Below are 26738 nucleotides of genomic sequence, written 5' to 3' on the forward strand. Positions count from 1 at the left end.
AGCCAGGGTGCAGGGCCTCACCCGACACTGAATCTGCTGGCCCCTTCATCATGGACCTCCCCAGAACTGCAAGAGGGAAATTTCAGTGCTTCATAAGCCACTCAGTTTATGATATTTTGTGAGACTAGCCAGACAAAGAAAGCTACATGTGTCATACATTAATATAGCCTGTTAATCCTATAAGTAATTTAAAAAGTACATTACTTTCACAAAAAGTTAAAACTGATCCTACTTCTATCACTTTACTCTCTCCCATTTATTTTATTTCCTCCCTACATGGATAACAGAAAAATACAAAGTATATCCCAATAATCCAGTTCTCCACGCCTAGATGCACCTGTTGACAAGAGGGAAAGAGAAGTCACAAGAGAGGCGAAATCTATTAAAACTGCTTCCAGTCAGTCCACCCTGCTTCCTTCTCAGCTGCTGGGACAGGGAATCAATGCCCCACTTCTCTGCTTGGTTAAACGACACACCTTTCCCTGGGCAGATGCAAGTGTCTGCTTTATGCAAACTCCCGAGATACTGCATACACTTGTATTTCTGACTCATGTTTTAAATATATTTTGAGAACTTGTTAAAGTAGCATTATGAAATCCTTTATAAAGAATTTTTACAAGATAAAATTTCATTATTGCATATATTTACATGTTTTCATTTTTTGCATATAGCATTAAACTTCTGTATTTACAGGATGTAAACTATTCCCAAATCTCCAGGGACCAAGCATGTATTCATCTGTGGTCATTTGTTCCCATCCCTACCAACTACAAACGTCAAAAAGGTCCACGTCCTGTGTTGCATTTTAACAAATAGCATCTCAATAATCAGACTTTGCTAATCTGACAGCATCCACGAAGATACCTATGGATTCTGAAGTCTCTTCTAAACACACGTCCTGTATGTTCTACTTGCTTGAAAGTCCCCACTGTCCAGCACAATATTCTGCACACAGCTGAGACTATAAATGCCCAGGAGAGACTCTTGGCTGTAATCAATATTCTCCCTGTGCTAAATCAGCGAACACTCAAAGCTCTGAGGATATGAACAAGCATCTCCAGACTCTAAGGAACAGAGGGGAAACGGACAGTCTGAAAGAGAAAAGCCAGCTCTCCGCCACAACATACTACGTCTAACCCCTTACTCACATAGATTTCATTATGGTCAAAACGCTTCTTGAGGTTGTTGATGAAAGTCTCCTCGTTGAGAGGTTCCAGAAGAACCATATCTCCAACTCCGATCATGTTGTCCAGAAGTGAGGTCTTCACCTCCATCTTGGCCATGGTCGTGTGCTGTAGGAGACAAAAGGGGTCAATTTAAATGAGCAAAATTGTCTCAGCTGGGTTTTTGGCACCACTGTAAAATGAAACTCTGGCAGTTCCAAATGACCTTCACCAGCCTCAAATGTCATAGCCTCCCCTCCCTAGGACTTGCATCAGAAGCCTCGGGCTTGGCTGTAGTCCTCCCATTTGCTACAAGTGAGCCTCCCTCCCCATGCATCCTCCCAGGCAAAGTCTACCAACAGAAAGAGCACTGGAGAGCCCACAGAGCCCACTGGCTTAGCCCACTATGCCACAGTGCCAAAAAGATATTTATTTCAAAGTCAGAATTACTGAGAAGGAGAGAGAGAGCCCACCCTTCTTTAGACCATCTCCCCCTCCCCTACTGAGAGTCGCAAGATTCCAGCAAATGAACCAACCCACCCCCCACTCCCAACCTTTGTACATCCATGTCCAGTGTTGAACCTTCATGGCTCTGCTGGAGCTAGGATGCTGTCCTCCAGCAGTCCAGGAGGAAATTAAGAATGCTTTTTGCTAAGAAACATGTTTTAAGCGATGCTAACATTTTTTGGTTGATGGCCACCTACCAGATACTACATCAAGAACTTCATATGCATTAATTAATTTAATCCCCATCATAATGCTATGAGGTCAGGTGTTGTTATCCCCCATTTTAGGAAATGAAAACTGAAGCTCAAAAATTAAGAAACTTGCTAGAGTTACTTAAGAGTATTTTGCATGTCATGTTAAAGAACTCAATCACCACTTATACCATTTCATCTCTGGGAAGAAATTTCATTCCAGGCACTCAAAATTCACTGTAATGAAAAGAATACAATCCACTGGTGAACGAAAGGTTCCCTATATAATACAAACTGCCAGGAACAATCTCCATATTCTTAGTTCTCATTCCAACAGACATGCCACCACAAAAGCAAAGTCAAATTGACATGCAATGAACAGACTAAAATACTAGTTTGCCTACGGCTCAATGTAAAAATCCACCAGGTGACAACAGGCATGTAACAAAGCAGCATTCTACCCTACGGTGCCACTCAACAGCGGAACGCTACATCCCTCAGGTTTCCAATCTGGTCGCTATCAAGGGTGCTAATCAAGGGTGCTATAATCCTTTGGATATTTGAAGATAGGTAAGTGTGTTGTGTGTGCGTGTGCGCACACACGTGTTCATGTTACTCCACCTAATATTACTAGGACTAAGACAGTAGAACTAAATTCACCCGGGCCCTTTCCTCTACACGTTTCCAAAGCAGAAGTCAGTTTTATATTATTTCAGTATACTAATAACACAAAATATTTCAGAATACTAATCAATCCTTACAAACATGCATGGCCAACACAGAGTGGAATACACATTTGATTCTTCCCATGAAGGAATCACTCAGGCATACTGTAACTTGTAAAGGTTCGTCTGCTTGCTTAAATCTTAGCAGTTTATATAAATGGCCTCCTATTCTAGTCAAGAACATCTGCTAGGTCTCATAGAGGCAACAGAAACTACATGTCTCTTGCCTGTTGTGAGCAAAAGGGCTAGTAATTAAGTAATTAATTATTGGGGCCGCCGCTGTGGTGCAGTGGGTTCATGCCCTGGCCTGAAGCGCTGGCATCCCATATGGGTGCTGGTTCGAGACCTAGCTGCTTCACTTCTGATTCAGCTCTCTGCTATGGCCTGGGAAAGCAGTACAAGATGGCCCAAGTCCTTGGGCCCCAGCACCTACGTGGGAGACCCAGAGGAAGCTCCTGGCTTCGGATTGGCGCAGCTCCAGCCGTTGCAGCCATCTGGGGAGTGAACCAGCAGATGGAAGACCTCTCTCTCTGTGTAACTCTGACTTTCAAATAAAACAAATACATCTTTTAAAAAAAAGAAGTAATTCATTATTATTAACTAGTAGCAATTTACATTAGTCCACAAACAACTTTTATCTGACTCCATTAAAATTGTGTATGTCTGGGGGAGGGAGAGAGAGAACCAAGATGAAATCAAATAAGATCAAATAAGGATTTAATAATCAAAACAAGAAAAATAGAGGTTTGTTAGTGTGATTTTTTTTAAATTATCACATACCTGCAATTCTGGTTTTTTGTTTTTGTTTTTAAGATTTTGTTCATTTATTTGAGAAACAGAGTTACAGACAAGAGGAAGAGAAAAAGGTCTTCCATCTGCTGGTTCATTCCCCAAATGGCTGCAACAGCCAGAGCTGGGCTGATCTGAAGTCAGGAGCCAGGAGCTTCCTCTGCATCTCCCTCATGGATGCAGGGGCCCAAGCACTTGGGCATCTTCCATTGCTAAGCAATGAGTGAGGGATACGTGTTTTCTCTTTCCCAGGCCATTAGCAGAGAGCTGGATCAGAAGAGCAGCAGCTGGGAACCAAACCAGAGTCCTGTGGGATGCTGGAGCCACAGGCAGAGGCTTAGCCCACTATGCCACAGTGCCAGCCCCTGTTAATGTGTTTTTTTAAAAAAAGATATATTTATTTATTTCAAAGTCAGAATTACTGAGAGAGAAGGAGAGAAAGAGAGAGTTCGATCTTCCTTCCACTGGTTCACTCCCCAGGTAGCCACAGCAAAGCCAATATCCGGTCACCCACATGAGTGCAGGAGACCAAGGACTTGGGCCATCTTCTGCTGTTCTTCCCACACCATAGCAGAGAGCTGGACCATAAGTGGAGGAGCTGGGACTTGAACCAGTGCCCAAATGGGATGTCGGCATCATAGGCAGTGGCAGTGGCTTTACCTACCATGTCACATATGCCTCTTTTTTTTTTTAAGACTTATTTATTTTATTTGAAAGTCAGAGTTACACAGAAAGAGGAGAAGCAGAGAGAGAAAGAGAGAGGAGAGGCAGAGAGAAAGAGGTCTTCCATCCAATGGTTGGAATTGGCCACAACGGCCGGAGCTGCACCAATCCGAAGCCAGGAGTTTCCTCTGGGTCTCCCACATGGGTGCAGGGGCCCAAGGATTTGGGTCGCCTTCTACTACTTTCCCAGGCCATAGCAGAGAGCTGGATTGGAAGAGGAGCAGCCGGGACTAGAACCGGCATCCATATGGGATGCCAGCGCTTCAGGCCAGGGCATTAACCCACTGCACCACAGCACCGGCCCCATCACATATGCTTTTAAAAATTTCATGCTAACCATAGGTGAGATAAACAGTCCTAGACATCACTAACACCCAACAATGAAACCCAAAAAAATGACTTCCTGCACTTCCAAGTAGGCCGGGCTCTGATTGAGAACAAAATATTTGGGGGATGGGGCCTGGACATTCCCTAGAGACGGAGAGGCCGGGGAGGCGGCTGGGCCACCGCCAACGTCCATGGAAAGACGTGCTCAGGAATGGGACCGTGAGTGCCCAGGCTTTGTCACAATGAATTAACATTTAAATCAGATTCCAGGTTCCCAGACTCGTGTGATGCCAAAAGCACTCTAGTGGCGACGCATTACACGTAATTTGACAGATGAGGGAAGAAGGCTTAGGGATTAAGGGGGAAGTCAACCTGAGAAGAGTTTCAAAAATAACCACCTCAAACCAGCAATTTAAATTAAGCGAAGTCGTTGAGTGGGAAATCTCTGCCCCCGGGTGGATTTCTGTACACAGCCTACTCACAGACACAGCTATGGCCACAATGCAGCGTGGCTGCAGGTACACAGTTAAGCAGCCCATCTTTCTCAGCAATTACACCTGCTTTCCATCTTTCCAAATATATGTCCAAGGAGGTTTGTACCGGTTCTGACTCTTAACACTTCTATTCCAATTTAATAACGGGAGGGGAGGTTGGCGGGTTGGGAAGACTAGAGTACAAAACAAATGCTGAGTTACAGGCACTCAATTAAAAAGCGAGAAACTCAGAAAACACAACTTCTGCAAACAAATACAACAGAAAGGAAATAAAACTGAAAAGTGGCACCATGGTTCACCTAGATGGTCCAGATTCGGGTGGGTGGGTGGGTGGGTGCTGGAAGCCTCTGAGCACCTAGGTACTTGCGAGGGTACAGCAGGACCGCCCGCACCCTCAGGGAGACAGCAGGACATGCAGCAAGTGCTAGAGGTACTTCCACATCTGCCTCCCAATGCACTGCTTTCCCATCTGAGACCACCACCCCGAGTCTTGGGCCACTTTAGACATCAATGAGATCAGTCTGTGTATTTGCTCCACCAAAAGAACCAGATTTGGTTTTACACGAAGGGACCAGCCAGCCTCACCATGGAAACACCTTTCAGCTTCACGTGCTAACTCAACATTCCCACAAACCATCAGAAGATTCCACGTGGGGTTACAGGAGATTTAAATGAGAATGTACGCAGAGCACTGAGGACACTTCTCGTTTGAGACATATACAGAGACAGTCACACATCACCTAACAACTTTTCAGCCAACAACAGCATATACGATGATGCATCTAGCATTTTATGGTGCAGTCACATCATGGCCGACTTAGTTTGTATAAACGCACTCTACAAAGTTTGCACACTTACAACATCATCTTATTAGGCATTCTCAGAACATATGCCCGTTGCTAAGCAATGAGTGAGGGATACGTGTTTTCTCTTTCCCGAGAGCCCTCAAGGGAGTCCACGCTCCTCTGGGGAAGCCCATTCCACACCACGCTTTAGGAACTGGTATGTGATCGAGGCTAAGTCAATCAACACATTTCCATTCCCAGCCCCCGTAACGGATTCCTGGGTGGGCACATGAGTGAGCCTGAGGCTTCAGCTTGGGTTATCAGGGCAAAGGTTCTCTCTGCTTCTGGGTGGTGTGACTTGTGGATGTGACTGTTAGACCTGCTGCAGCCGTCTAGGCTTTCAGGAGGGAGCTAGCCCCAGCAGAAAGACAACACAGGGAAGGGGCAGGGCAAGAAAATGACCCAGAATTATTCCTGCTGCAGTCCTAATGACATCACAGACCTCTGGATCAAACTGCACCTGAAGCCCATGCCCCGTCATTCAAGTTTTCAGTCCAGTGAGTCCAACTGCTATCTTACCTAATAAAAGAAACTGCCACCAGGAGGTGGAATGCTAACTGGCCCATGAAAAAAGCGTGGATGGGCTGAGCTAAGGTAGGAGGTGGAGGGCAGGGCACCTCCTATCCTGGACTGACAGGATGATCCTCTTTGATAACTAACAGCCAAACAGCTGACGACCCCACCCCTCTTGTGCCTTGAGACTCAGACCTTGCCCCTAACAAGAAAATCTGGGAAAAATTCATGATGCTAGAGTGTGGGCTGGCTACTGCTTAGAAGTCCTACAAGAAACAGCCACACTAGCCATGAATTGGCCGGTCTGAGAGGCCAGAGAGAAAACACGGTGCTGCCCAGTGAAGTCACTGTGCCTGCAGGTGGGAGATCCAGAGACATGACCCATCCGGAGCAACAAGTGCTTTGCTTCTGTAGCCCAAGAGGAGGCTGAGGCCTCTCCCTGTGAGGAACCAGCCCCCAACAATGCTCACCAGCCCCAGGGGGATTCTACTAGCCAAGAACTATGGCAACCCTGCAGGGCACCAAGGCCAGGAGCGGCATAGCCAGACGGGCCTCTCACTGCAAACTCTTGGGGCTGGACAGGCTCTCCAAGTCCACATAAGCCAAGCAACTTTCAAAACTGCCTTTGTAAGAGAGGTATACTGCAGAGAGTGACCGACTGGCAGTCGCTCCCGACCGGTCCATCAGTCAACCCAAGACCGCCAACTCTACAGGACAGGAGACAGAACTGCTCAGGCATGGCAGCCCCAGACTCGGTCGCCGTCCCAACACTCCCAGCACGCAGCCCCGACATGGCCAGGGAGGACGAATGGACAAAGGAGGCTTACTTGAAGAGAAGACCCTCCGAGGAGGGGGCGCCCACTCTCAGCCACACAGAGTAGAGGTGCACGATGCGGGCAGGGGCTTGGTATTTTTCCCAAAGATAAGCAGGGTAAGCAAGGTGCCCGCAAGACGAGGGCAGCCCAGGGGCAGGGCCACAGGACATGTTCGTTCTTTTTTTTTTTTTTTAAGATTTTAATTTATTTATTTGACAGAGTTACAGACAGTGAGAGGGAGAGACAGAGAGAAAGATCTTCCTTCCATTGGTTCACCGCCCAAATGGCCACTATGGCCGGAGCTGCGCTGATCCAAAGCCAGGAGCCAGGTGCTTCTCCTGGTCTCCCATGGGGTGCAGGGCCCAAGCACTTGGGCCATCCTCCACTGCCTTCCCAGGCCACAGCAGAGAGCTGGACTGGAAGAGGGGCAACCAGGACAGAACCGGGAGAACCGGGCCCCAACCGGGACTAGAACCCAGCGCCCATATGGGATTCCGGCACCACAGGCGGAGTATTAGCCTAGTGCACCAAGGCGCTGGCCCCAGTCCACGTTCTTTCTTTTCTGAAGGGGTCACCATCCAGCGTACGTCCTGCTCCTACTTGTCCCTGGTTCCCTGTTTAGGTAGCCCCAGCTTTACTCAGCCGTCTGGGAGGTAGTGCCCGACTTCCACAACAGAATCCAAGAGACAGGTCTGCTCTCTCCACCCCAGGCCAGGCACAGAGACGCCTAACTGACATGACACTAAGTACTAGGCCCGACACTTAGGATTATACCATTGTCAGGCCCTCAGGATTACGTACATGTAAAAACTAAACGTCTTCTCCCTGACTTGATAAAAGCAGTCTACAAAACACAATGGCTGGGGCCAGCGCAGTGCCGTAGCCAGGTAAAGCCGCCACCTATGGTGCCGGCATCCCATATGGGCACCAGTTCAAGTCCCAGCTGCTCCTCTTCCAATCCAGCTCTCTGCTATGGCCTGGGAAAGCAGCAGAAGATGGCCCAAGTCCTTGGGCCCCTGCACCTGCTTGGGAGACTAGGAAGAAGCTCCAGGCTCCAGGCTTCATTTCAGCCCAGCTCCAGCCATTGCGGCCATCTGGGGAGTGAACCAGTGGATGGAAGACCTCCATCTCTGTCTTTCCCTCTCTCTGCCTGTAACTCTGGCTCTCAGATAAATAAAATGTTTTTTAAAAAGTTAGCCTGCGGGCCAGTGCCACAGCTTACTAGACTAATCCTCCACCTGCGGCGCCGGCACCCCGGGTTCTAGTCCTGGTCGGGGCGCCAGATTCTGTCCAGGTTGCTCCTCTTCCAGTCCAGCTCTCTGCTGTGGCCCGGGAAGGCAGTGGAGGATGGCCCACGTGCTTGGGCCCTGCACCCGCATGGGAGACCAGGAGAAGCACCTGGCTCCTGCCTTTGGATCAGCGCAGCAAGCCAGCCGTGGCGGCCATTTAGGCGGTGAACCAACGGAAGAAGACCTTTCTCTGTCTCTCTCTCTCACTGTCTAACTCTGCCTGTCAAAAAAAAAAGTTAGCCTGCTATAGATTGATTGAATTTTGAGTCCTGCCTGCTGTTGCCTTGGCAGGACCAGACCAAATGATTTCCCAGGCATTATATGGCCCGCAGGCTGGACATTCCACTCCCCTGCTTAAGGGTACTGCTGTGGGCCAGCCACTAGCCCACAGACCAGTGCCATGTGACCCCATGGCTGCACCCACTCTTCCCAGCTGTTGTTCCAGCCAAGAAAAACAAAATATGACGGCAAGTGTTCCTTCCCCCTCCTACTCTCATGGCAATAACTTCCAAAATTACTACCTATAGTTCAATGTATACCAGTTCATTTACTGGAATTTTCTGCAGAGTAAAAATACCATTGAGACTACTCAAAGCATCATTTGAAAATTTCCTCAAAAATCCAAAAAAGAGTGCAGAATAAACATTCTATAGCATCTTAAACCAGCCATCTGTAACCTAAGATCTACATGTAACTAGTCTACCCAGTCACAGGCCTTAAATTACAAGCTACTGACCACATCAAGGTCATCTGGGTTTGGGAAGGTCAGGATCATCATTCTTTAAGCTGTTAGCTGTTAGCTCCCCAACATGCTCCCCACAAACACACCCAGAACAACACAGCACATCCCAAGTGCAAGATGATGCCATGATTTGATATCAAAACAATAAAGCTGAAATACTTTTCCAAATTAAAAATCAATTTAATAATAACAGCTAACAAGAAATGGAGGGTAAGCTGAAATAAAGCTCATCTTATTCAGCAGTCTTCCATTGAATCCAAAGTTCTCAAAAGTACCATAGGGGCCAACATTGTGGGGCAGCAGGTTAAGCACTACTTGCTGACACACCTGTATCCCATACTGGAATGCCGATCTGAGTCCTCGCTGCTCTGCTCTGACCTAGCCTCCTGCTAAGGTGCAGTGGATGATAGCCCAAGTACTTGGGCTCCTGCCACTCACATGGGAAACCCAGATGGAGTTCCTGGCTCCTGGTTTCAACCTGACCCAGCCTCAGCCATTGCAGCCATTTGGGGAGTGAATCACCAAATGGAAGATTTCTCTCTCGCTCTCTCGTTCTCTCCACCTTTCAAATGAATAGATCATTAAAAAAAAAAAAAGAGTATTAAGGATCAGAATAAATATAAGTACATTTTAAGTTGAAGCACTTATTGCAGGATTTGAAAAGACATTCATAAATCAGAGCTGAGGTTGCAATAATTAACAAGAATTCAGTCACTAACAGTTTTAAATTTGAAGAAACTTTTAAAGCAAAACTAAAGTTATTTGCAGAAAACTTACTGAAGACAGTTATCAGAATAAGCAGTAGATCTAGCAGTTAAGACACTTGCAACCCACATCGAAGCACTTGGTTCCATGCCCAGTCCTGGCTCCTGACTCCAGCTTCCTGCTAATGCGGATCCTGGGAGGCAGTGGTAACAGTTCAAGTAAAGGGCCCCTGCCACCCCCACAGTAGACATGGACTGGGTTCACAGCTTTCAGCTCCGGCCTGGCCCAGCCCTGGCTGCAGACAGCTGGGGCGTGAGCCAGTGGATGGCAGTACTCTTCCTCCACCCACCACCCACCATCCCCATTTACTTCATGGCGGGGGGGGGGGGGCAGTTATCTATAGCTTGGGTAAATATAATGAGGGCATTTACAAGTAGCAGGTTCGAGCGTTCCACAGCACAGTGCAGCAACTATAGTTCACAGTAATGTCTTATACCCTGTATGAAGAACCAGACAGAAGAGCTGGTAAGCTCCAAACAGAAAGAACAGGAACAGACATGCTGTCCGATTTTATCAGTTCTTGCTGTACACGTATGGTGATATATCGCACTATGTCCCATTAAAACCTACAAACTGGGGCGGGCCCATGGTATAGTAGCTTAAGTCACAGTTTTGGATGCCTGCATCCCATATCAGAGTGCCTGGTTCAAGTCCTAGCTACTCCATTTCTGATCCAGCCCTCTGCAATGCACATCCTACAAAGGTAGCATAGGATAATGGCTGAAATACTTGGGTCCCTGCCAGCCACAGTGGGAGACCCAGGTGGAATTCTGGGCTTCTGGCTTCAGCCTGGCTGTTGTGGGCATTTGGGGAATGAACAAGTGAATGGATGCTCGCTCGCACTCCCTCTCTCTCCCCCCACCTATTTCTGTCTCTATGCCTTTCAAATGAAAATAAATTTAATATATACACATATATAATTAGGCAAATATTAATATGCTCAGAAATTCTAATAAATAAAAACCACGTAGAAAAGACTAAAACAAGACAGCTCTATTATAACATCATTAGCAACATATATCAGACTCCATGGGGAGTCTGAGCTCAGTAACAGGGCTGCATCCGACTCCAGGTGCACCCATTAACCCCCTTGGATGGTGGTCCTGTATGCATGACAGCGCCTTTTCTATAGAATCAGCCTGGGGTGTCAAGAGTCATGCTTTAATCATCTTTATTTCCCCAAAAGCAGAGTGCATGGCCTCCAGCACATGGTAGGCATTCAGCGAAACACAAAGGGCAAACAAGTATGCAAATTTACCATTGACAACTGAGCCACACAACAATGCATGTCCTCACAGCTGCCCTCAGTTGCTACAGTCACAGTCCACCAGAAGGCAAAACAATGACAGCAGCTCCAAGCCACTTTGATCCACACCTCCAAAAACACAGTATTATCAACAAAGGACAGGAAATAGAATTGAGCCACTTGGCTCCCAACAAGATTACTAATGCTTTTAAGAATAACAGGAGAAACACATTTAAGCATGAAAACGAGGCCAATGTGGCAAGATTTCAAAATAACTCTCAGCAAATCCTAATGGCAAAACAAAGGCAAAAGCAGAGCCAAGCCTATAGGATGTGGCTCAGTACCTCACATAACCAGCTAAGTGACTGAGGGGAAAACTGGAAATTCCTTCCTAGAGTTTTAAAAATAGCACCAAATCTCACCTCCCTCAGGTTAGATTAAATTCCGTTCAGGAAGCTCACCCAGGATTTGCAGCAGGGAGTCCTGCTGAGTGGCTGGTGCTAAGGACACACTAAGCAATAGCAGCACCTCCCCTGCCCCCCCAAGGCCAGTGGAAGAGTCAAGAAAATAGCCCACTTCGAAATTACAAATGAAAAAGCAATAGGTGTCTAGGAAAAAAAGAGAAAAAAAAAGAACATCAACCAAAGGCAACACCCTCATGGTTTGGTCACAATCCATCTGAAGTTACTCGGACCCTGCTGAACTGCGATTCTGATAACAAGTGAACTGGCCATCATGCCTGGGTTTATAAATTTGAATATCCCATCTCAATACACCATCAATATACCAGGAGCTGTGAAGCTACAGCGATATACTACTCACGCAGCCACCACTTTCAAATTCAGCCTCATCTCAGGGCCATCTGTGCCACCCCCTCCCCTGCCCCCACACTGTTACCTTCTCCCCTCCCCCAAATTGACCACTGTGAGTAACTGCCTGTGTTATCAAGCCTGCCTACCGCAAATCTACCATGGGCCTGTGTCAAACATCAACACATGTGCAAAGTATTTATCCCTACCATTTCACACCAAAATACCAAAGAAAATGCATGTACAACTCTTATTCCCTCTGAATCTCGCAAGGTCACGAGTGACCCAGGTTCTCGGCCATGGCTTCTGCCAGTCTCATATTCCACCCCCTAGAGCTAACCCGCCTCATTGATTACATCACATTAATCACTCACTTCCCAACCTTCCGCTCAGCATGTCTGCCTTGCCCTGTCACCACAGTCCCTGCCAGCCCTTTCCTCCCCCACCCAGCCACCCCATAACCATCTATCAAGTACATCTTGCTTCAAATCCTTCAATAACTCCCTAAGGCCTTGAAGTCAATATTTCCACTCCTTAGTAGATCCTCAAAGAAAATTAAACAGACTCATCATATGATCCAGCAATTCCACTCTGGGTACACACCCAAAAGAAATAAAAGTTGGGAACAGCATTGTGGTATAGTGGGTACAGCCAACGCCTGTAATGCCAGCACCCTATATGGGTGCCAGTTAGAGCCCTAGCTACCGCAATCCAGATTCCTGCTAATGGCCTGGGAAAAGCACCGGAAGATGGCCCAAGTATTTGGGGCCCCTGCCACCTCCGTAGGAGACCCAGAAGAAGCTCCTGGCTTCAGCCTGGCCCAATCCTGGCCAATGGAGGATCTCCTTCTCGCCCTCTTTCGGAACAAAGGGAGGGAGGGAGAAACCAGTAAAAGCAGGAATGTAAACCTATTTTCCCAGTCATGTTCACAGCACCATTACTCACAAGAGTCAAAAGGTAGAAGCCATGCAAGTGTCCATCAACAGATGGATAAACAGCGTGTGTTCTAAACACTCAACAGCATAGCACCAGCCTTCAAAAGGAGGAAATTCTAACACAAGCAACAACACAGGTGAGCCTTGAAGACATTCTGCTCAGTGAAATAAGCCAGGCACAAAAGGACCAATACTGTGCTAGGCTACGTACACGATATACTCAGAATAGCCAACTTCATATGAGACAAAGTAGAACGGTAGTCATCAGGCACAGGGGAGAGAGGGGTCAGGAACCTCTAGGTAATGGGTACAGAGTTTGTTTGACACGATGAAAAAGTTCTGGAGATAAACAGCCGTGACGGCTACACAACAACATCAATGTTCTCAATGCTATTGTACTTAAAGAGGTTAAAATAGTAAATTTTATCACAATGTGGGGGGGGGGGGGAGCCACTCCTTAGCATAGAACACACGTCTCTACAGACTGCCCCTTGCCTCCCTCCTCAGTCTAATCTCTCCCTTGCAAAGCGCAGCCTCCCTAAGGTAGCCACACACAACACACAGCACCGTCACCGAGGCCACAGCTAGCTGGCCATGCACACACCCCAGCCCACGCAACACCAGCCTTCCAGGGCCTGGCATCAGGGCACAGAGATATGGTCAGGGGGCTGCCACGAGAACAGGGAGCTCATAGAGACCCACGGAACGGGGTATGGTACAGGGGAACCTTGCAGGCTCCTGGAGAGAGGAAGGAAGTTCAATGAGAGCCTACAACGGGCACAGGGAAACGCTGCTTTCGCTGCCTGGTTGTAGGTCGTCAAGAGGTTCAGCTGAGTTCTCGCCTTAATTCCCTCCAACGTAAACCACAGTGTCAACCGCTATGGACTGAGTGCGTGTGAACCCCCAATTCACATACAGCCTAACCCCAACAAGATGAATCCTGAGATGAGGACTCGGGGAGGTAACTCAGTCTAGAAGAGGTCAGGAGGGCAAGGCCACCCTGCTGGGACCAGTGTCTATAAGATGAAAGCCAGAGCATTCTCCCCCTCTGCTGTGTGAGAACACATCAAGAAGGCAAGCCAGGGAGAAGGCCCCCACCAGGACCCGAACTAGAATTTCCCCTTGAACTAGAACTTCCAGCCTCCAGCACTGTGAGCGGTTTACGGATATTTCCTTACAGCAGCCTGATCAGACACAACACACCAATATACCCCCTCACCACCGTTACTTGGCTTGTCTGCTCCTCCCCTGGAGAAGGCAGGATGGCACTCTTGGTCCGTGAAGGCCGCACTGCCTGGCAGAGTGGACAGCACACAGGACGGTGGCATAAAAAGTAAAGGGACAAAAGCACGCTGAAGAGACACAGCCCATTCTCCCCCCAGAAGCGCTTCTATCATCTACCTTTCCCAAGCAGGCCACGGGGCAAGGGACAATCAGAAAGCCCCAGAGGATACATGTGAGCAATTCAACTGAGACACCGCAAGACAAGGACACTTTCTCGGTATTTATCAACCTAAAGGGCACTAGAGTGAAAAATGGATTCCTTAGGACAACTACTCCAACAGTGGGGTCGTCCGTGGAAAAAGGGCCGGTGGACCACGAGAACCATACAGAATGCTTTGTGAGAAGGTTCAAGCGATGCTGGCTTCCATTCCCACTAACCCACAAGAAATTTAAGGTGTGTTGATTCATGGTACTGACTTCACAAATGAGTTACCTGATTTTTCCATTCCTTTATGCCACTGTTAAAGCCACTACATGCGAGTGTTCACCCCACCCTCCCACCTGTCCAAAGCTTTCTGCTAAGAATATTTAATGAATTGCTATGAGGGCTACTGTTAGGGTCTTGGATTGGGGAAGGAAACAGGCACAGCTAAAGGGCAATTTTCATAGAGTATACTGTTGTGCTCAAACTCCAGATAATACAAAGGATTTTAAATTAACAGACAATAAGGAAATCGAATGTATTTTAATAACAAAAACAATCTAATGAGTAAAAGCAAATGTAAGCCCAGGAGGCCATACAGCCTATCTGCAACCTTTAAATGCTTGATGAACGGGAGGCAGAGTGAATTTCACATTCTGGCTATCTAAAGGTTAACACCTCAGCAAGTGCCTCTACATAGGCAGAGATGGGCCAGGAATCACCCAGGTTCAAGGTTGGGGTCTCTTTCTGGGACTGAAAGAGCGACTTCATCACAAAAGCTATCAGTTACAAGCTGGGCTACCCTCGATCTTTGGCACAGAGGTCAGTTATTAAGGATTTTAAAGGCAGCAGCTAGAACTTTGCAATTTGTAAAGAGAAAAGGAGGGAGGAAGGAAGTATGTTTTCCAACGGTGGAAAGTGAATATGCCAAAAACGAGGCTATCATCTAGACTAACTAGGTCAACTCTGGAGTCAAAACTAACAGTGGCTGCTCCAACAGCACTGAAGGATTGGGATTATTAGCTACCAACTCTCTCTTCTGACACATGAACCAAACGTCTAAATGCCTTTGTTAAAAAATTAAACAGAGGCACACCCTAGGATCCCACAAAAAACCTTCTTTCAACAGAGAAACTAAGACACAGATCCCAAGACTCCAAGATAGCAAATTAGGGAACCACATAATGTGCTAGGCTGGTGATAAATAGTTTAAAAAAAAAAAAAAAAGGTGTAGGAGGTGCACTTTGATAAGAATTGGAGAGAAAAGGCCACTGGAAATCCTACAAGAGGAAAAGGAAGACACTATGTAATGATTAAGGGATTAATTCAACAGGAAAATTTGACTATTATAAATGTACACGCACCCAATTACAGGGCCTCTGACTTATTTAAAAGAAATGTAAATAGATCTAAAGGGAGACATAGAATCTGATACAATGGTAACAGGGGACTTCAACACCCCCATCACATCAATGGATGGATTAACTAGACAGAAAAATCAACAAAGAAACAACAGAGCTTATCAACACTATGGATCAAATGGACCTAACGATATTTACAGAACTTTTCACCCCACGGTTGCAGAATACACATTCTTCTCATGGGTGCATGGAACTTTCTCTGGGAAAGACCATATGCTAGGCCATAAAGCAAGTCTCAGCAAATTCAAAAATACCAAAATCATACCATGCATCTTCTCTGACCTCAATGGAATAAAGCTGGAAATCAACAACTCAAGATTCTCTAAAACATATGTAAACACATGGAGACTGAACAACATGCTCCTGAATTGAAGAAATCAATAGAGAAATCAAAAAATTTCTGGAAATAAAGATGACAACACAACATACCAAAACTTATAGGATACAGCAAAAGCAGTGTTAAGAGCGAAGTTTATAGCAATCGGTGCCTATGTGAAAAAATTGGAGAAGTACCAAATAAATGAGCTTTCAATGCATCTCAGGGACCTAAAAACAACAAACCAAACCCCAAATTAGCAGGAGAAAATAAAAAGTTAGAGAATAAACAAAACTGAAACAAAAAATATAAAAGATCAGGAAAATGAAGAGCTGGTTTTCTGAAAAAATAAAATTGACACACCACTGGCCCAACTACAAAAAAAAAAAAAAAAAAAAAAAAAAAAAGAGGGATAAGACTCAAACCAATAAAATCAGAGATGAAAAAGAAAATGCAGCAACAGATACCACAGAAATAGGAATCATCACAAATTATGACAAAGAGCTGTATGCCGACAAACTGGGAAACCCAAAAAGGGATGGATTCCTGGACAACTAAAGCCTACCTAAATTGAGCCATGCAGACACAGAAAATCTAAACAGACCAAAGACCAAGCTGGAAATTGAATCAGTAATAAAGACCCTCCCAACAAAGAAAAGTCCAGGACCAGATGGCTTCACTGCTGAATTCTACCAGGCATTTAAAGAAAGACTGATTTGAATTATTCTCAAGCCATTCAAAACAATTGAGAGGGAATCCTCCCAAACTCCTTCTACGAAGCCCACATCACCTTAATTCCTAAACCAGGAAAAGATACAAAAGATAAAGAGAACTATAGACCAATATCCTTGATGAACACAGATGCAAAAATCCTCAATAAAATATTCGCTAATCGAATCCACAACACATCAGAAAGATCATTCATTCGAACAAAGTGGAATTTATCCCTGATATGGAGGGATGGTTCAACATCTACAAACACTGAGTGTGACACATCACATTAACAAACTTTATGTGGTATCTCAATAGATGCAGAGAAAGAATCTGATAAAATATAACATTCTTTCATGAAAAAAAAAAAAAAAAAACCTTAAACAAATTGGGTATAGAATGAACATTCCTCAATACAATCAAGGCAATTTACAACAAACCCACAGCCAGCAAGTATCCTACTGAATGGGGAAAAGCTGGACACATTTACCCTAAGATCCAGAACCAGGCAAGGATGCCCACTCTCACCAGTGCTAAAAAGAAAGTCCTGGAAGTTTTAGCCAGAGCCAATAGGCAAGAAAAAGAAATCAAAGGGATACAAATTGGGAAGGAGAAAATCAAACTATCCCTATTTGCAGATGACCTGATCCTATATATATAGAGGATCCAAAAGACTCCACTGAGAACTCAAAGAGTTTGGTAGAATGGCAGGATATAAAATCAAAACAGAAAAATCAATAGCCTTTGTATACACAGACAATGCATGGCTGAGAAAGAACTTTTCATATCAATCCCATTCATAATAGCTCCAAAAAGAATTAAATATCTTAGAATAAATTTAACCAAGGGTGCCATAGAGCTTGCAAAAGAAAGAAAAACAGACATTAAAAATGGAAAAATCTAACATTTTCATGAATTGGAAAGTCATCATCAAAATGTCCAACTACTGAAAGCAATTTACAGATTCAATGCAGTACCAATGAAAATACCAATGACATTCTTCACAGATCTAGAAAAAAATGATGCTAAAATTCATATGGAAACACAGGAGACTCCAAATAGCTAAAGCAATCTTATACAACAAAAAAACAGAACCAAAGGCATCACAATACCGGATTTCAAGACAGACTACAGGGCAGTTATAATCAAAACAGACTGGTACTGGCACAAAAACAGACACATAGACCAATGGAACAGAATAGAAATGCCAGAAATCAATCCACACATCTACAACCGAATTTTTTTTTTTTTTTTAAGATTTATTTGATAGTCAGAGTTATAGAGAGAGAGAGGTCTTCCATCTGCTGATTCACTCCCCAATTGGCCGCAACAGCTGGAGCTGTCCCAATCCAAAGCCAGGAGCTTCTTCCATGTCTCCCAAAGGGGCCCACGTGGGCCACCCTCTACTGCTTTCCCAGGCCATAGTAGAGAGCTGGATCGGAAGTGCAGCAGCTGGGTCTTGAACCAGTGCCCATATGGGATGCCGGCACTGCAGGCAGCAGCTTTACTTCACTATGCCACAGCACCAGCCTCAACCAACTTATCTTTGACAAAGGAGCTAAAAATCAATCCCTGGAGAAAAAGTCTCTTCAACAAATGGTGCTGGGAAAACTGGATCTCTGCATCAGGAGTATGAAACTAGACCCCCTACCCTACAGCTTACGAAAGATCCACTCAAAATGGATCAAAAATCTAAATCTATGACTCAATACCATCAAATTACTAGAGAACATTGGGGAAACTCTAAGACATTGGCTTAGGCAAAGACTTCTTGGAAAAGACCCTAGAAGCACAGACTGTCAAAGCCAAAATTGACAAATGGGATTGCATCAAGCTGAGAAGATTCTACAATGCAAAAGAAACACTTTTCAGCAAAGTGAAGAAGCAACCAACAGAATGGGAGAAAATTTTTACAAACTATGCAGCTGATAAAGGGTTAATATCCAGACTATCAAGAGCTCAAGAAACTCAAGAGCAACAAAATAAATAATCTAGTTAAGAAATGGACAAAGTACTTTAACAGTCATTTTTCAAGAGGAAATTCAAACAGCCAACAGACACTTGAAAAAATGTTCAGGATTACTAGTCATTAGGGAAATGCAAATCAAAATCACAATGAGGTTTCACCTCACTCCAGTTAGGATGGCTTATATACGAATCAACAAACAACAAATGCTGAAGAGGATGAGGGGAAAAAGGTACCCTAATCCACTGTTGGTGGAAATGTAAACTGGTGCAGCCACTGTGGAAAACAATATGGAGATACCTCAGAACGCTCAATATAGACCTACCATATGATCCAGCCATACCACTCTTGGGAATTTACCCAAGGAAAAATAAATCAGCAGATGAAAGAGTTATGTTAGCCCCATGTTCAGCACAATTCACAATAACTAAGATATGGAATCAACCCAGATGTCCATCAACAGTTGACTGGATAAAGAAATTATGGTATAATACACACTATGGAGTACTATTCAGTTGTAAAAAAAAAAAAAATGAAATTTTGTCTTTCCCAACAAGATGGACACAACTGGAAACCATTATACTTAGTGAAATAAGTCAGTCTCAAAAAGACAGACATTATATGTGTTCTCTGATCCAAGGTAACCAATAGAATACCTAAAATGTAATGTTTAGGAGTGAAATGGACATTTTGAGATTCGATGATTGTTTACAGCCCTTATCTCTTCTGCTGAGGAAGGGTTTTTTTTTTTTCATACTATTTGGTGAACTCTTTTTACTTAGTATTGGATTAACTTTACTATCATTAAGTAATCTTAATGATAGTAATATATCTTTATAAAATTAAGAGTGAGAATGTGCGAGGGAAGAGGAGGAAGGGTTGGAGCTTTGCGGGGGAAGGAAGAATTAAGACTATGTTCCTAAATCTGTATATATGAAATACATGAGACTTGTATAACTTAAAATTTTAAAAAAGAAAACCAGATTCCAGAGGCGCCCCACATCCGGTTTCTGGAAAAATCAGGCAAGGATGGGCTCTGCTGGCTGTACGATGACAATGGTCTTTCACAATCACATAACACGTACCTGCTTTGGGATGGATGTGGCTTGGTCCTCGATGCAGGTGTTGAGGTGGTAGAAGTGTTAAGGGCTGGGGCCAAGGAGGCAGTCACTACAGGCTGCTTGCTGCTCTGTGGCCTCCTCCCTCTCACTGTGGACCTCTCCCTCTTGCACGTACGTGCTCCCACCATCGAGCCACGGCAGCCACGTGATGTAGCCACGGGGGTTCAGCCAGAGACAGCTCTATGCTGTTTGGACTTTCAGCCTCCAAAACTGAGTTAAATAAACCTCTTTCCTTCATGAAGTGCCTAGCCTTAAGTATTTTGTTAAAAGGGAGATGAAGACAAATTCCACACCCTTCCATCATATTCCTGAGTCACCGAACTCTATAGAACACTCCCAAGATTTTCCAGAGTAGCTTCCCTTGCACCCTACAGCATTCTCATAGCAACAACTCACCATAAGGCACCTTTCGAACCACACCAACAGGGGACAGCATAGGCGCTGGAATCACGGTCCCAGGCTTGCACGCAAGGAAATTCATCCCTGGAATGCAGATTTCTGCTCTAAACAGTCAGGGCTGACAAGACTCGCTGCACAGGGCTGCTTGGCACACACTATATGACACAGCGACCTCAGCAGAAGCTAGAGGCCTCCCTTCCCAATGCCCTTTTCTTCCTCTGACCCTGAAGGTCCCACCTGCACTTCGGTTCTGTCCCCTGGCAGGCTATGCAGGTTACCAACCTAGAGAGTTGCCTCATTTGCAACAGACCTTCCACGGGGTTCAATACCCTCAGGAGGAGACACAGCCAACATCATCGTCCCCGCGGTCAGTTCCCGGAGGACGCTCTGCAGAGTCACGGCAGGAATGGCTGCCAAGGGCCAGGGTAACTTCAGAGAAGGCCATCTCCCCAGAGCTGGCTCTGAAAGTCACGTGCGGCCTCTCTCCTCCAACCAACCGCCCCCCAGCCCTGACCCAGCCCGACCATGGCGCCCCTTACCTTGCAGCAAGCAGCCCTGGCCTGAGCACGGAGCCCGTGGTCACACTACACAACTCATAAACGTTATGAGACTTAATGAGCTAACGTCTGAGAGGGGCTATGGGTTCCTGTGGGACAATGCAGCCAAAAACTATAAACCACTCTTGTGTCCAGAAACACAAACTCAGCTGTACAGGGGAATGTGCTAATTATAACCCACGGACTTCTCAATTCGTTCCCTCAAGGCAGATTTAAAGGAAAAACAAAAAAATCCAAGAACTCAAACGTGTTTGGATTGGCAAACCCGAGACCCTGGAACCCCGAGATGAATATAAAACTGCTCAAATGTAACTGGCACACCCCAGAGCTCCGATTCGTTCCTGGTGGGTGCACAGACGCCAGGAGCGACCTATGATTATTAAATTGAATACAGCCACCAGGGGAAAACCAACTTCCCTTCCAAACAAACTGGCTTATTAATCAGAAGGCCCCTATCCAGTTCCACAAGCTAATTTCCTCACCCTTCCCTGTCTTCCATCCCCGTTTGCACCTCTGGTCGATCATTCCTTCTGTTCGCTACATCCTCGGTCAGACCATCCAAGCGCTCAAGGTGCTCGCCCACCGTACTGAAGTAGGCACTCACATAGACTCTCCTCTACCCATCGGTTTAGGGTGACTCCCAATAGATTTGTGCAAACTGGGTGAACAAAGACACTCACAAAAACAGCCCGAGGTGCATGAGGGCATAGCCATCGTTTTTGGAAAACATGGATCTTCATCATTCAGGCTCTTTTCAGTGACGCTGGAGAGCCCCAGACTGGGGTAAGGAAGCAAGTCACCAGGCAAGAGGACAGCAGCTTCTGCAGCCCCCAGGCAAGGAGGACCACCACAGCACATCCAGCATGCAAACGCGGCCCTGCAGCTGGCTCCCAGGGAGACCCGGGACACGCTGCCCCCGTCCCCCCACAGTGGTCCACATCATTTCCTAAAATCCCGTCTCAGCTGCCGTCACTGTTGACTCAACAAAAATTTAAAAAAATAAAAAATAAAAAGCTCAACTCTGGAAAAACCAAGGTTCTCATTTTTGGGTTATAAAGAATGTCAAAAACCAAAAAGCCAGCAAATGCCAGTCCACAGAAACCTTTCTCGATGACATTTACAAAGGAAAACAGCTCTCTTTATTCTGACCTCACCATCCAAAAAATATATTAAGCCTCTAACTGTCCCCGACTTGGAGAGGCACAGCTCTAACAGGGTCGCCACAAGCACAGCATGAGCTGTGTTCTCAGTGTGTGTCCACCACTGTGCACACGTTCGCTGCAAAGCAGCATAGGTGACTTTTTTAAAAATCTGCCTAGTTATGAAAGCAACAGAGCCTAAACATTGCAAATTAAGACACCTACCTATAAAAGAAGAGAAAAATAGGTATTAACAGGGCAGCTTCAGTAATGTCTCTGTGCTCGTGGGTAAGAGAAAACTTTTTTAGAACCAAAATTCAGAAGTCTCTTCGTCGGGCAGTTAGCCGCTGAAAAGAAAGTCTAATAAACTATGTAAACAAAAGGGAGGGAGGTTTATACATTTACATTAGGATTTCATGAATGTTTATTAGTTGAGAAGTGATCAAACAGAAATAGCGAAGATGGTCCAAAAAAGACACCGATCATGTAAATTCAGAGGGCAAAACTACTTTGTCATTTAGAAAGAATTTCTAAAGAAAACAGCTCAGTCACCACAGTGGGCTACTGTACCTAAGTTGATTAAAACCAACAATCACATGAGAAATTGGAAGCATTTTCTGAGTCATTTCTAGTTTGTCCACCATTGGCAGCATGACTCAAAATGAGAGGCCTCGTAATGCTGACCTCTCTGAACACTTTCTAAAGTATTTATGAGGAACAGCAAGGTATATACACTATAGCCAGTTAACCTGTAAGGCAGGACATAATCATCCTTAGCCTTGCATGCAGTGTCCACTACAATTCACCTTTACAGATGTTAACTAAACTTGAGTAGCATTTGTGCTAATATCTAAAAGCTCTACAGGACACAATAGCTATTTCACACATTTGTGAAAGGTTACATACATACACTCCCCACTCACATCCACTTCCTATTTTCTTGACTACGATACAACATTAACGTGTAAATCCACTCTTGGAGTGGACTGGTTTTAACCACATACAATGTCATACAACAGAAAGTCCAGGGGAAGTTTCGGTAGGAAAGAAAACATTCAGCATTAAGCTACATTGTAAAAGCCTGGTTTAGAAAAGTTCACTTCCTTCTGCAAGTAGTTTATCAAAAGAGTTTTCAGAATCCATCATTATATTATTGTAAGTCAACAAATTAAAAGGCATAAAACTAAACAGTTATCATTCTAACCCTAAGTACACGTTTCAACGAGTGGGTACGGAGGAAGATGCGAAAACTGTAGAATTCTTTTTAAATGACCTAAGTATAAGGTCCCTCCAATTTAGAAATTAAAACTGCTTACCAAGTTGCCTTCTCCATTGTTTTTCCCACTGATTTAACTCGCACTTTAGCATTCAGTTCATATGAAAGAGACAAACATCCGCTGTGACAGGGAGAACATACTAAGTACAACAAATATTTTGCACACAGATAAGGGAAAAGTAGGTCAATATCCTTTGGCTGGGAGGCAGCCTCTGCTTCCATTTTGGACTCTAGGAGAGACCTAAAAAGTTCATGGGAAACGAGTTACATGAAAAAATTATACATGGATTTCAAAATTCTTTTGCACCAAAAGAAATTTACCTTTTAATTCCATTTTCCCAGGGACTTTTTTGCAGTACTTTTGTATTACGCGATCATCCACTCCAGACTAGTCACCATTCACTGCTCTGAACCAGGTACCTGGTAGTAGACACAAGACACTGGGCAGGCACCAAGAGGAATAAAAATGAGAGATGCATCTACTGCACACTAGCCATTCGCAGGCTAGTTGGGGAAAGAAAATACTTTAAAGCAGTATAATGAATACAACAGGTGCTCAGGTAGGGCATGTAATTCTGTAAGGAATACAGAGGATAACACTGACATGTGGAGGTGGAGCTATTATCCCAGCCCTGGTGGACCAGAGAAGGATGGCCAAGGAGGTGAAAGCTGACCCTGACCTTGAAAGATGATTAGGATGTGACTAAGTAGAAAAGGACTTTAAAGCAAGAAGTACAAAATATATTCAGAAGTCAGTGACTAGGCAGGATGGCAAGCAGAGGACCTGGGATCCGGCCCCAGCAGGCCACGAGCTGAAAGCTGAAGCCAGAGTGGGAGAGGGAGCTAGGGAGCTCACCAAGAATCCGTGGGAGAGGAGCAGGCAGGATTACCCAGCCCATCTCCCAGGTCCATGACTGACGCCAGGGCATCAAGACAGCAAACAAGCGAGCCAGTCACTGGCCAGAGTCTCATGAAACATAAAATTGAAGACAGCAGATGTACAGATACAGGGAGTCACCAAAAATTTTTAGGCAGGGACAGAAACTAGGAAACCAATAAAGGAGGCTGAAATGGGAGACATAATGTGACTTCTCTGGGAGAGTAGCTGACTGCAAACAGAAGGGCTGCTCTGTGCGATTGCTCAATCTGTGCACTGCACACAAGTGGCCAAAGGGGAAAACAGGGATTGAATCCAGTTGAGCTCTTGTGGGATTGCGTTTGCCCCAGAAGGTACCTTTTCTTAATTAAACAAAGGCAGCATACAAGGTAGCGGCAAAGGATTCAGCTGGAGCAAAAATCAAATAGTTCAGGAATATGAACTAAGGTAGAGCTGACGGAAATGAAACCAGAGGAGAAATGGAAGAGAAATCAGATGAATCTACTATAAAAAGTGGGAAACTAATTTGATGGCAGGTGTAAGAATGATAGGACGATTTAAGACTAAAACAGAGGCCCTCTCACTCAAATGCGGAAGGACTGACGGTTGATTTTGTTTTAATCAGTTAAATCTGGAAATCATAATACCTAAACATGTTATTTTAAATTATGCCCATAAACATAATTTACTTGCCAACTTTTTTGCTGTCATGCCAAAGCTTTTTCCTCAGTATAATTCACTGACTGCAGGACTCCATGGTCTTTCATTTAAAAGCATCCCCAAGCCATCATCCCCCAGGTCCAATCGCTCTAAACAAAGCTGAGGCTACTCAGGCACTGTGTAGTAGGACTGAACTCCTCTTCACCAATGCCTAATACTCTCTCTGCAGTCCGACAGCACACCCCTCCGTGCTGAGTTCAGACACACAGCCGATAAGTCTGTTGCAGCAGGCTTTCCCTCTGCCACGGGGAATATTCATGTTCTAGAAAGCACCACTCCATCAGTATCCTGGGGTAAGGACAAGGACAACGGGGGACACAGCTACCGCCTGACCCCCGATGAACAAAGTGTGAGCGTGGCTGACTGCTGTGAGCCACTCAGGCTTTCCATCATCACGACGTAACCCACCAACCCTGAACGTGGGCCGGTAGCAGCCAGAACACTTCTGTGCTACGATGTCCGAGAGTTTCACCGTTATCTCAGCCACTCCTAAGTCGGCTGCAATCATTTTTAGAAACTCGCTCTTATTAGGCAGTTTCCAAAGCATTCAAATGAAACTTCAGACACAATAATCATTTCCCCACACACATTTAAAATCTATTAAACTACAGTAATAAGCATAGCTGGCACTTACAGATTGAATATAATCACAGCTGAGTCTAGATGAACATCTGTCTCAACTGGTAGGAACAGAAGCGAGAGCACTACAGAGCAGCTCTCGTCACTTTGAGCATTTGTGTGGTTCGGGCATCAGCAGATAGACTTTATGGAGGAAAACAGGACACCAACTATTCCAGCAAGTCTTGGGATTCAATAAGAGTTTGTGTTTCCTAAAGCTGTGAGTCTCGATAATTCTAAGAATGAATAGTGGAATCCCATTACCAAGTTTAAGATCTGACTGGCTTTGAAAACTATATCCAATTGCCATATTTGCTCTGTCCCACATGTACAGTCTGAAGTGCTTAAGTGATTTCATAAAGCATAAAAAATAACACTTCAAACCCACAGCCAGACATAGAGTCAAGAGTACAAGGTCACATGTCATTCTATAACTTAGCTCTTAAGGAGAGGAAGAACAAACATGCAAGTTTCTATTGAAAACTAAATTGGAGTTTCATACTTTAAAACTGTTTTTCTTTAAAAATTGTTGAAGGTAAGTGTTCCTCTCAAAGGGAACTTCACACTCATTAAAAGAGCAAAAGTTCCCAGAAAAACCTGGGTACTCTGATTCTAAGCAAATAGTAAGTTCATTCACAATGTATGTACTTTTCAAAGTCTGACAGTCTTTTCATTAAAAAAATGATCCTTCATGCAGAAATGATATTGGCCAATTTCAATATACTACTGAGAGACACCCCATGCAAACATATTGCTAAGGTTTGAATATGGTTTCTCTTCATCCAAACTCACACCAAGAGGGCTTTTCCAACAGTCAAGTGTTGAGAAGTGCTGGACCTCTGCAGGATGAGGAGGTCCCTAGCAGCGGCTGGGTCAGCCCTCCGGGAATGCATCAGCTCTCCTGAGAGTGCACTGCTATGAACCAGCAGCTCCTCTGCCCCGTCTTGCTGTGCAGGCACTCACCTGCCAACCACTTACTGCCAGGTGGCCCTTACCAGAAGCTGAGCAGACGTCAGCACCACACTCTTGAACTTTCAGAACCAGAAGCCAAAATAAGCCTTCTTTTGGTATCGTGTTATAGTGACAAGAAACAGACTAAGACACAACTATATGCCAGAAACCAATCGATATTATACAAACATATTCAAATCCAACATGATAAAATATTTTAAATAGCACATACACACAAGTCAACTCCTTCACCAATACCAGGCACGTAAGCATTCCTTGCTAAGCATCCAATAAGATCTTAACCTCTATACACCTTTAACTACAAAAAAAAGAAAAAAAAATAAGCACATATTGAGAAAAAA

General features: G+C 44.9%; 1 protein-coding gene across 21 annotated transcripts in view; it reads right to left on the bottom strand.

The window, feature by feature from the left end:
* Window positions 1-26738, bottom strand: part of MYO1B (myosin IB) — a 218409-nt gene that overhangs the window by 144966 nt on the left and 46705 nt on the right. For 16 of the 21 annotated variants that reach the window (XM_089330158.1, XM_089330155.1, XM_089330156.1 and 13 more), the window contains exon 2: window positions 1149-1292. In XM_089330158.1, coding sequence (XP_089186284.1) covers window positions 1149-1283 — 135 coding nt within the window. In that variant the 5' untranslated portion in view covers window positions 1284-1292. Of the gene's footprint in view, window positions 1-1148; window positions 1293-20777; window positions 20925-23250; window positions 23362-26738 lie in introns of those variants that run through there. The other 5 variants (XM_070070457.2, XM_089330157.1, XM_070070456.2 and 2 more) reach the window with 4 other exon arrangements.

This window comes from Oryctolagus cuniculus, chromosome 3 (genome assembly GCF_051225735.1).
Source record: "Oryctolagus cuniculus isolate XC-2025 breed Fujian yellow rabbit chromosome 3, ASM5122573v1, whole genome shotgun sequence".
Lineage (NCBI taxonomy): Eukaryota > Metazoa > Chordata > Mammalia > Lagomorpha > Leporidae > Oryctolagus > Oryctolagus cuniculus.